The sequence below is a fragment of the Artemia franciscana genome, chromosome 11 (assembly GCF_032884065.1).
Source record: "Artemia franciscana chromosome 11, ASM3288406v1, whole genome shotgun sequence".
NCBI classification, from domain to species: Eukaryota; Metazoa; Arthropoda; class Branchiopoda; order Anostraca; family Artemiidae; genus Artemia; species Artemia franciscana.
Window position 1 is genome coordinate 9,224,042 of NC_088873.1, and position 12,475 is coordinate 9,236,516.

Genomic DNA, 12,475 nt, shown 5'->3' on the forward strand with positions numbered 1-12,475 from the left:
GATCTTATTTTATTTTATGATGCTTGAAAGAAAGATTTTCATAAGGAAAGATGCCTAGGAATCAAATCCATCGGTCCCTAGGTCTATTAAGGGAACCCCTCGATACGTGTATTTTATTTAAACCAGAGCAAATCTATAAAACTCTTAAAAAATGAGAATACATGACTTTCCAATATTTAAGGCTCGGCAATTAACATCAAGCCGCTTAAAATTCTTTTAGAAATTCAATTACCTTTGCATGGACATTAGACTCAATCCTACTGGGTGCTTAGAATGTTGTCATTAGCAAAAATAATAAATGTATTTGAGAAAGACGAGCTCTTACACTGTTTGTTTGTCTGTTTGTACGTCTGTGCTAAAAAAAGATAACAAAAAATAAAAAGAAAAGAAAAAATGAATAAAAAAAATAAATAAAAAGAGAAAAAGAAAAGAAAACCCAGAAAAAAACAGAAAAACAAAAAAAAGAAATATTACTGACATCATATTATTTCATTTGGAATAAAGAATCTGATTGGAGGTCATTCGACTTCGACTCCCTCTTTTTTGTCAACAATTTCAAAGTCATTGCCAATTTGTGAACTATGACTACTTCCCTCAGAATCGGTTTCTGATCGGTCTCAATCATTTTTATTATTAAATTTTATATCTTCCACTGACTTTTTTATTCCCACATTTTGCTTTGATTCCTTGCTATTTTTGTCCTCTTCTTACACCACTGCATCATCGTTCTCATCTTTTGTATCAGAATCCTTTGCTTTCTTCTTTTTCTTTTTTGACGTGCTCTTACTCTTTCCTTTGTATTCATACTAGTAAAGTGGCCAAAAAGAGGCAAAAGATCTAACGTCTTTAGTTAGATTCGGCAGTAACCAGAAATGATGTTTTCCTAAGCTTACGATCCATATCAAGCAGAACAAAATAAATTGCAACACGGCTAGTCCAAGAATAAACAATAAAAAACCAGCACCAGCTAAGCTAAGATAGTAGACTCTCTTCCTCAGCGTAGTTGACCAAGGTGGAAAAGACAAAATCCAATATTGGCTAAAACTACTAAGGTTTTAGTGACCCAATACCACAGCAAGATGGGATCGTAGATCCATGCGTAGGCATCAGAAGAGTCAAGGAAAATTTGCTCAAGATGCATGTCTAATTGGATATTCCTCTTCTTTGTTTGGATTTTTCCTCCCTCTTTCTTCTCATACCCTTATTTTGGTTTTCCTTCTCCTTGACTGCTTTCTGCGTCTTCGCCCTTCTTTTCTTCTTCCTCTGCCTCAATTTTGATACTTTTAAATCTCCTTTTCAATTCTTTGTTATCCTCTTTTTCCCCCTACTTTTTAACTTTTGTCTCTTCTTTTGTATCTTCCTTTTTCCTTTTCTTTTTTTGTATGAACGTTGGAGACGGCTATTTTCTGCTCTATGAAAAAACTTGTAACGTAGCATGAGGTCTAGGTAATCAGTAGTTGGAATTGCTCCCTCTTATTTCTCGTGAGCACATTTTGATTCCACGAGAGCATCAACTGCTTTCGACCCAATAAAGTAACCTACTTGATGGTAAAGAAACTTTGTTTGCTTTATGGGTACATTCTTCTTCATCCATTTTGCGATCTGTGTCATTACTTTTGATGGTTTACAAAGTAGGTGAGACATGCAAAAATTTTGAGTGACCACAACATATTTCAATTAGTGCTAAGTGCAATTGAAAAATGTAGGTTACTGAGTAACTCAGTAGGTTACTGAGTCACCTACTGAGTCACCTTCTCAGTAGGGGCCCACCCCAGGCCACTCAGCGCGTCCCCAGGTGGCGGATAGGGGAAACCCTTGCAGATATGCAGGGTACCTCCGGTGGTGATGGAGGCGAGGACCAAGGGGAGACCCAGCCCTTGGGGGTCCTAAAATATAACTGGGATACCCTCCCCTGGGGGACATAAATTCAGGCGGAGGAGGAAGAACGGCGGAAGAACAACGGCCTTTGACGGACGAACAACGGCTAGTTGACGGAGAGGAGTGGCTTACCGCAGTCTCTTAACCAGCCTTGAAACCTCTCCTTTTAACAAATGAATTATGGGCTCTATAAATCAAAGCAGAATTACTACCGCGTCCGGGGAAACCGACGAACCTAGAAATTTGATGATGATGGCGAATGGAAGTAATATTGAACATACTACCACGTACGGGAAGCCGACGAACATGCTGCCGCGTACGGGGAAACCGACGATCATAATAGGCCTATGACGACCCCCGGACGGGATGAGTTTACCTTGCGACTCATCTCCACTAAAACTGTACTCAACATAGGAACACTCAACACCCGGACTCTAGCCAACCCAGGAAAAATAGATTTACTACTGAGAGAACTAAACCGATACAAGTGGGACTTAGTCGGGCTATCTGAGACACACCTCCCCCGAACCGGTGAGGAAACTATCTGTGGAATCTCTCTCCTACTCTCGGGACGCACGATGGCACTCACAAACAGGGTGTTGGATTCATCCTCTCGCCAAGTACAAAAAAAGGCGCTGATCTCCTCCACGCCCGTATCAGAAAGGAAAGTAACCATTAGACTAAAGGGATCCGTGTCAAACCTTATCATCATCCAGGTATATGCTACTGACACTGCTCGAAGCGATAAAGAATGTGAACAGTTCTACTTTCAACTTCAAAGTGTCACCGACCAAACACCAAAGAAAGATATGCTCATCGTCATGGGCGACTTCAACGCTATCACGGACAACGATCAGATTGATCGGAGAGATGTAATGGGACCGCATGGCCATGGCCGACTGAACGGAAGAGGTGAAATGCTAATTAGTTTCTGTAGAGAAAACGACATGTATATAACTAACAGCACCTTTAAACACGGACACCGCCGTAAGGTCACCTGGAGATCCCCCAACGGAGTAACTGAAAACATGATAGACTATGTGCTGATATCTAAACACTGGAAGTCCTCAATAATGGATACTGTATCCCTTCCTGGTGCAGAATTTGATTCAGATCACTCATTCCTGATGTCCAAACTCAAGCTAAGACTGAAACGACTCCCTAAGACAACAAGAATCCCTAGATTCCGGACAGAGCTGCTTCTCAACCCCATAAAAAAAGGTGCTTATACCACCAGCCTATCGTCAAAATTCCGAGCTATCCTAGAGAACTTCACTTCCCTCACTACCGTCAAAGAGATTGATCAACTGACTGAGCATCCAACTTCTGCAGTTTTGGAGACAGCAAATGATGTCCTTGGAAGGAAAACGAAAGACGAAAAGCCGTGGATTACTGAAAAAATAATCCAACAATGTGACCAAAAGCGTCTCTGCAACAACGAAGCTGACCCATGCAGCCGAGACACCTATAAATATCTCAAAAGGAGAATTGATAGGGAAGTCCGAAAGGCCTTGCGCAACCATGTTACCGAGAAATGCAAGTAATGCGAAACCCAGCTTAGGAACAGAAACGGTCAAAAACTCTTCAAAACAGTTCGTGGACTGTCTAGCAGGAAAGATCCCATCTCCACAGCAATCCTAGACAAACAAAAGAATCCCATCAACGACGCAAAAATGAAACCCGAACGATGGAAGGAATATTTTGAAGATAAATTAAATCCGCAGATCATTGCCGATCCCAGCGTCCTAAACTCCTTCCCCATTAATGATCGAGAACCTCAACCACCACTCTTAAAATCAGAAACTGAGGCAGCGATAAGATCCCTGAAACGAGGGAAGGCCCCAGGACCGGACGGTATCACTGCTGAACTAATTAACATTGACTCAGAGGACGTCGTCAAATTGTACCACAAAGTTGTGTCAGCCGTATGGTCGACAGGCCACGTCCCACAGCTATGGTGTAATGCAGCAGTAGTCCCAATTCACAAAAAAGGCTCAAGAAGAGAGTGTGAGAACTACCACCACTGACCAAAATTCTCCTACGTAGAATCCAAGCAATTACAGCCTCCGTTCTGGGTGAATACCAAGCTGGCTTCCGACTTGGACGATCGACCACTGACCAAATCTTCACCGTTCGTCAGCTCATGGAACGTTTTGTCTAGTTCAACAGAGACCTATATCATCTCTTTATTGACTTTCGGCAAGCCTTCGATTTAATCTGGAGGAAAGGTCTGTGGCAAATCCTAAGACATTACGGTATCCCCGACCAAATCGTCACGATTATTGAGAATATATACAGCCAATCCAGAAGCCGGATACTCACCACTGATGGACTCTCTGATGCATTCTTAACATCCTCGGGAGTTTTACAAGGATGTATTCTGTTGCCCCACCTGTTCAACCTGTTTCTTCACGCCATTCTGTCACTGATACCAGACGAACATGGAGCCAAAATAGGTGGAGTCCTAGTAAACAAGCTCGCCTTTGCTGAAGACATCGACCGGCTCTCTACAAAGGCCGCTGATCTCCAAAGACAAGCAAACTGTCTCAACGAAGCCACAAAATCTTTTAGCATGCAAATTAACGCCAAAAAATGACAGTTATGGTCACGTCACGCCAAAAACAAGCAGCTACTCCTTCCATAACGATTGACGGCGGCCAGTAAGTTGAAACGGTCAACCAATTGGTCAACCTGGGCAGTCTTCTCAAAGCGGACAATTGTCATACCTCCGACATCAAACGCCGCCTAGCTCTTGCTAGCTCAAGTTTTAAAAGGCTCACAAATATCTGGAAATGTCGAAACCTGTCGAACCAGCTGAAAGTTCAACTTTTCAACAGCCTGACTGTGCTTGAGCTTGAGACCTGGACCTTGAAGATCGAAAATGAGCGCAACCTACTTGCATTTGAGACGAGATGTCTCCGTCGCATCGCAAGAATCACCTACACTGAACATGCGACCAATGAGGAGGTGCGAAGACGGCCGAAGTCTTCCGAAACAATCCTAAATAAAATCAAACGACAACAACTGCGATGGCTCGGGCATGTCAAGAGAGTGGACCACGACCGGCCACCAAAAATCTCTCTCGAAGGAACCATTGACGGATCTCGACCACGAGGAAGACCTAGCAAGAGGTGTATTGAAAACTTTGACCGAAAGCGCATCGTTGAGTTGACTCGAACTGTACACGATAGAACAACGTACCGAGCCCTATTTCATGACCTGTCAAAAGAAGTAACCCCAAAACGTCCCGCGAGGATGGATGGGACTTAAGTAAGTAAGTAAGTAAGCAATTGAAAAAATAAACCCATAGTTAGGGCCAGCAGATTTTCAGATTATTAGAAAAGTGTATAGCCCAAAAAGTAGATAAAAGTGGAAAAGGGACTTCTTAATAAATAATGACTTTAAAAGCTATGAAATATACACAATAGTACACAAATATACGTAATCTGTTTCATATGGAAAGTCAGCATGGCTGTAAAAATTATTTAAACCTAATCATGCTTGCAAAATTTTGACTGATCTATAGAGCTTTTCTCTTTCCTTGTGCAGGTATATATCTGTCGTTTTATCTAGTCTAAATGGTTTTCAGATTCGATGATGATAAGCTTTGTGGAAACTAAAAACCCAAAATTACAAGGATGTCTGAAAAATAAAACACACCTCGTCACATCTAACGAAATTTTCACTATCGTCCCATTGACACTATTTTATTTAGACACATTAATTTTCATATATCAACAAAGTTCCAGCAGGGTTTGTTTTTTACTTAAAAGAGACAAACAAGCACATTGAATACTTAACTTAGTGATATTCTAGTCTTACACCAGCTAATTAGAGCAAAATCATTTGTGACAGCAATGTATCCATTTGTGAATTGGCCTTCCCCCAAAAATGCATTAAATTGTATCAGATTAAACTTGATACAATATATTACAAAAATTTTCAATCAAAACCATGAAACTAGGGAAAGGTTTCCATGAAAAGTTATGCTTGCTATGAAAATGTGAAATGGTAATTCACGTTTTTCTTTTTATAAAGTAAAAACTATTTAATAGAATATACCGGAAGGGGGGAATAATGGTGCTTGGCACAATTTTTGGGATATTTGATCCAAATTTTATTTTCTAGAGAACCTGAGAATTTCAGGAGTTTCACCAGATATTGCTCTATATATGACCAAGTAGGTTTATCTCATATCTCAATTGTGGCAAAACATATCAAAGGGACGGACGAAAATATTGTTTCCTTTTTCATGTCAAGGTAATCTTCCTCGACCAAAACAAGGCCTTTGATAAAAAATTATCATTGTTACCTGATGACAAGGCTGTCTATATATTAGATAGACAATTATGCTTCCCGGTGACAATAATGACCACAGGTAGCTTGCTGCTGCGGCTAGCTGTTAGCAGTAGTAGTAATGTTTCCCAGAAGATCTATAAATTTCTATCTAATACAACTTAAGCTGTCACTGTATTTAAAGAAAGAAGTGACCCAAGGAAGGTGTTCCTTTTGTTCCCCAATGAAGGAACGAAACTAGATCTGATTCTATTTAAACTCTCCAGGAACAACACCCCTGAGGTGGTTAAGAACAGCGAAGAACTAAATACAGACAGTTCAAAACTCTTTGGATCAGCAACTTCCACAAAAGTTGCTCTTCCCTGTAAGATCGAATAGAATTGGTTTTATTTGCACAATTCTGTAATTTAGTGACGTCCAAAAATGAATTGGTTGAAAAGGTATTTCCAAATATTCTAACCAATTATAAAAATCATAAATGGCTAAGCAAATGAGCGATTCTGGCAGCAAAGAATAGAGACGTCCACGAAATCAACAATGTTATTTTGACCAAGGTTCGAGACCAGGCAGTCATTTACAAGTCAGTCGACACAGTTCTGGAACCAAATGAAGCTGTTAATTATCCATCTGAATTTTAAATTCCCTGGATCTCCCAGGGTTTACACCACACGTGATACAACTAAAAATGGGCGTACCAATAATACTCTTACGAAATATTAACCCACCAAAGCTTTGCAATGGCACGCGACTTGCCGTAAAAAAAACAACAATGGAATACATAATAGAGGCAACAATCTTGTCAGGGCCTTTTGAGGGCGAGGCTGTTCTTATTCCTTGCATTCCCATGATTCTAATTGATCTGCCTTTTAATTAAAAGATTGCAATTCCCAATTCGATTAGCATTTGCAATCACCATCAGCTGATGCCAAATTGCATCATTACCATCTGTTTAAGAGATAAAAAAATGTTTAAGTTCAATTCAGAATACCTAAAGTTGTTATGTTAACTGCAAAAAATATTTACAATGCCTGAGCATTACTTTTAATATTTTAATTCAAAACTGGAAAAATACCTAGAAAGTTCAAAAACTAGTTGTTTTTTTGTTAGATAAAATCAACTTGCTTCGTGATATAGCTTGCAGGTTTGAACGCAACCAGCTACATAATGTCAGTTGTAAGGCTCAAAAACCGAAAATTTACAAGTACTACCAAAGGATGATTCTAAATGATCCAAAAAACAAAATTTGAAACAATCCCAAATGATGATTCTCTATTTTGACAAGGAATTACAACAATTCAAAAACCTTAAAAAGGAAAACCAAAAAGTTACAAGCTTAGTAGGAATCATTGTTAGAAATTGGACTTACTTTAATAAAAAAAAATGTCCTTACAGTGCTGTCACAAATGATTTTGCTCTAATTAGCTGTTGTAAGACTAGAATATCATAAAGTTAAGCATTCAATGTGCTTGTTTGTCTCTTTTAAGTAAAAAAAACCCTGCTGGAACTTTGTTGGTGTCTGACAATCAATGTGTCTAAATAGAATAAAGTGTCAATGGGACGATAGTGAAAATTTCGTTCGATGTGACTAGGTGTGTTTTATTTTTCAGACATTCTTGTAATTTTGGGTTTTTAGTTTCGACACAGCTTATCATCATCAATTCTGAAAACAATTTAAACTAGATAAAACGACAGATATATACTTGCACAAGGAAGGACACAGGCTCTATAGATCAGTCAAAATTTTGCAAGCATGATTAGGTTTAAATAATTTTTTGGCCTTGCTGAATTTCCATATGAAATATATATGTATTTTTGTGTGTTATTGTGTATATTCCATAGCTTTTAAAGTCATTATTTATTAAGAAGCCCCTTTTCCACTTTTATCAAATTTTTGGGTTATACACCCTTCTAATGATCTGAAAATCTACTGGCCCTTACTAGGGGGTTGTCTTTTCTATTTCAATTAGCACTAATTGAAATATGTTATGGTCACTCAAAATTTTGACATGTCTCTCATACTTTATGAGCCTAATTATATAACTGAATACAGAAAAATGTACTCTTACACTCATTAAATATAAGATTTAAATGAACTAAGCTTCGATTATGAATCTGTTTTCTTTCAACATACAGGAGGGACAAGCCTCTAAGCCTTGACAAATTCAATCACGCTTTTGGTGCATCACAACTGGACAGTACATCACAAGTTAAATTTAGAGTTCTCCTAGAAAACAGTTCAAGGGTGACTCACTTTCCGTATAATTATTACCAGTTTTATCTAAATTTAATATCTTAGAAGAGAGACAAGTTCCTAGATATTGTTTTTATAGATCGAACTTGCGGTTATTATCAAACTAGCTATTGGAGTGGCGCTTCGCGCCACCCCAACACCTAGTTGGTGGGGTCGCTTCGCGCTCCCCCTAAGCCTCCCCCCTCGCGCGTAAGTCGTTACGTGCCATATTAGTTACGTGCCATTGTAGTTGTGTCCCTGTGTCCCACTTGTGAATATAGATAGATATATATGTGTTTTAACTACGTAAAACTTGCAGATATACAACATTCGTCGCTGTCCCAACGTCTGTGCATATAAATAGATTGTCAGGTTTAGCAACTCTTGAACATGCAACATAATAATTGTCTATGGGAAAACAATCCGGATTCAGATCTATACCTCATTATTCTACTGATTGCCCTTGAACTTTGTTGATGGTGATTGCTAATTGAACATTCCCTGTGTCCCTGTCGTCATTCATATATCCCCCTGTCCCCCCTGGCGTCCCCGTTGTAGTTGTGTCCCTATGTCCCGGTCGTCATTTATATTCCCTGTGTCCCGGTTGTCATTTGTGTCCCGGTGTCCCAGTCTGTAATTTCTCTTTGAGTGTCCCGGTCGTCATTTATATTCCCTGTGTCCCGGTGTCCCTGTCGTCATTTGTGTCCCGGTCTGTAATTTCTCTTTGAGTGTCCCGGTCGTCATTTATATTCCCGGTGTCCTGGTCTGTAGTATCATCTTATAATAACTTCATATACAAAGTTTTATATACTTATAATGACGTCATATGCAAACCCACAAACAAACAAACATGCATGCATACAACTTGTTTTTATATATATAGATATAGTTTCTTTTTTAGTTTTTCTTTTTAGTTTTTCTTTTTTTAGTTTTGCGGCTTTTTTAGATTTTTTTAGCTATTTTTTCTTTTTAGTTTTTTACCTTTTTTATTTTTTTCCTTTTTTTAAGTTTTTTCTTTTTAAGGTTTTTCTTAGCTTTTTTCGCGCCATATTAGTTACGCGCTATTGTAGTTGCGTCCCTGTGTCCAACCTGTGAATATAGATAGATATATATCTTCTATATATATAAAAATAAGTTGTCTGTCTGTGTGTCTTTCTGTCAGGTGACGTCATGTTTCTGTGTCGACTGACGTCATGAAGTTAGTTGTCGTCACTTTTGCTATGACGGTGACGTCATTAAATATATTTAAGACATATATGTTCACGTAGAAATCTATTAATGTTTAAGTTTAAAATGACTGATGAATTTACAATGGCAAAAGCCGATGAAGATGCTCAAAGAGTCTATGCCAAAAAACTTGCTGCTGATAGAGAAAGTCAGAAAAGAAAGCGTGCCGAGGAATCAAAAGAACAGCAAGGAAACAGGCTTGAGGCTAAAGAACGCAAAACCGCGCAGTTAGATGAAAATCCACCTGGACAGCGAGAGTCAAAACATATCAAAACTGAAAATGATAGAGATGATGATTGGGTTTGGGATTTTGACTTGGATAAGGTCATCAATGCCTACCAGATTTTAGTTAAAAAAGCAAAGGTTCGGCGATATGTGTTTCATAGTGAAGCTGAAAAATAAAGAAGAAAAAGAAAACTGAAAAAAGAAAAAATGTAAAAAACTAAAAAATACTAAAAAGAAAAAACACTCAAAGACAAATTACAGACCGGGACACGAATGACGACCGGGGCAGAGGGAATATAAATAACGACTGGGACACTCAAAGAGAAATTACAGACTGGGATACCGGGACACAAATAACGACCAGGACACAGGGAATATAAATGACGACCAGGACACAGGTATTTAAAAATATCGTTCAAAGACAAATTTTTAATTGTAAGAAGACCGTTGAAAGAGAAATTTCTAATTGTAAAATGACTGAAGAACCTACAATGGCAACGCTACCACCATCGAAGTAGATAACCAGTGGGTTGTTCCATATTCCCCATTATTATCAAAAACATTTAATGCACACATAAACGTTGAATACTGTAACTCCGTAAAGGCAATCAAATACATATGTAAATACGCCAACAAAGGCAGTGACATGGCAGTTCTTGGCTTGCAGCCCGAAATCAAAGATTTTGACGAAATCGTACAATATCAGGCTGGAAGATACATAAGCAGTAATGAAGCTGTTTGGCGAATTCTTTCATTTCCGATACATGAACGTAGTCCAGCTGTTGTTCACTTAACGGTACATTTACAGAATGGTCAACGTGTTTATTTCTCGGAAACCAACGTGCAACAAAGAGCCCTGAATCCACCGGATACAAAATTAACAGCTTTTTTTTTCACTTTGCAAAAATGATTCTTTTGCAAAAAAACTGCTGTATACTGAAGTGCCTTCGTATTACACGTGGAATACTAAAAATAAAGTATTTGAACGTCGAAAACAGGGTAAGTCAGTCGACGGCCAACCTACTATCTTCAAAGATACCACGATATGAAGACTCTACACCGTTCACCCAAATCAACATGAATGCTTCTTTCTACGCCTGCTTTTGGTGAATGTACCCGGTCCAACATCCTTTGAGTATTTGAGAACTGTAAACGGTACTATACATGACACTTACCGTAGTGCATGCCAAGCTCTGAATTTATTAGAGAATGACCAACACTGGGATTACTGCATCAATGACGCGTGTGAAACGTCAACCCCAAGTCAAATTCGTGCATTGTTTGGCATCATTTTAACAACTTGCTCTCCATCAGCTCCTACGGAGTTATGGGAAAAATATAAGTCAAAAATGTCCGAAGATATACTCCATCGAAAACAGTTAGAGACGTCAGATATGACTTTTGATTTTACATCAGAAATTTATAACTACACTTTAGTTATTATAGAAGATTTGTGCGTACGTATGGCAAACAAACCTCTTCAGGATTTGGGAATAACTTCACCCAACCGTATCGCTGCTGTTTCGACATGTGTAGAATTGGATCGTGACAAATTTACAGTACGAGTGATCTATTGTCGTATGTACAAAATAACATTTCCAAGCTAACGTCGGAACAAAAAGACATTTATGATACGATAGACTCAATTTCAGGACGTATACAACTACCTGCTGATTTCCGTAATTTAGTGACGTCCAAAAATGAATTGATTGAAAAAGTATTTCCGAATATTATAAAAAATTATAAAAATAATAAATGGCTAAGTGAAAGAGCGATTCTCGCACCCAAAAATATAGACGTCCACGAAATCAACAATATTGTTTTGACCAAGATTCGAGACCAGGCAGTCCTTTACAAGTCAGTCGACACAGTTTTGGAACCAAATGAAGCTGTTAATTATCCATCTGAATTTTTAAATTCCCTGGATCTCCCAGGGTTTCCAACACACGTGATACAACTAAAAATATGCGTACCAATAATACTCTTACGAAATATTAACCCACCAAAGCTTTGCAATGGCACGCGACTTGCCGTAAAAAAAACAATGGAATACATAATAGAGGCAACAATCTTGACAGGGCCTTTTGAGGGCGAGGCTGTTCTTATTCCTTGCATTCCCATGATTCTAATTGATCTGCCTTTTAATTAAAAGATTGCAATTCCGAATTCGATTAGCATTTGCAATCACCATCAACTAATGCCAGATTGCATCATTACCATCTGTTTAAGAGATAAAAAAATGTTTAAGTTAAGTTCAGAATACCTAAAGTTGTTGTGTTAACTGCAAAAAATATTTACAATGCCTGAGCATTACTTTTAATATTTTAATTCAAAACTGGAAAAATACCTAAAAATTTCAAAAACTAGCTGTTTTTTTATTAGATAAAATCAACTTGCTACGTGATAAAGCTTGCAGGTTTGAACGCAACCAGCTACATAATGTCAGTTGTAAGGCCCAAAAACCGAAAATTTACAAGTACTACCAAAGGATGATTCTAAATGATCTAAAAAACAAAATTTGAAACGATCCCAAATGATGATTCTCTATTTTGACAAGGAATTACAACAACTCAAAAACCTTAAAAAGGAAAACCAAAAAGTTACAAGCTTAGTAGAAAT

The 12,475-nt window shown here is 38.3% G+C and overlaps 2 protein-coding genes and 1 pseudogene across 2 annotated transcripts; 2 read left to right on the forward strand and 1 right to left on the reverse strand.

The window, feature by feature from the left end:
• Positions 1-303: 303 nt before the first annotated feature.
• On the reverse strand, positions 304-1,644 carry LOC136033350 (translocation protein SEC62-like; annotated as a pseudogene).
• An 812-nt stretch (positions 1,645-2,456) lies between these two features.
• On the forward strand, positions 2,457-3,422 carry LOC136033351 (craniofacial development protein 2-like). Its single transcript, XM_065714143.1, has one exon. It carries the CDS (start codon positions 2,457-2,459, stop codon positions 3,420-3,422), a length of 966 nt encoding a protein of 321 aa, XP_065570215.1.
• A 1,048-nt stretch (positions 3,423-4,470) lies between these two features.
• Positions 4,471-5,148, forward strand: LOC136033353 (uncharacterized). Its single transcript, XM_065714144.1, has 2 exons — positions 4,471-4,538; positions 4,716-5,148. The coding sequence occupies exons 1-2, from the start codon at positions 4,471-4,473 to the stop codon at positions 5,146-5,148; spliced, it is 501 nt and encodes a 166-aa protein (XP_065570216.1).
• The last annotated feature ends 7,327 nt before the right edge of the window (positions 5,149-12,475 follow it).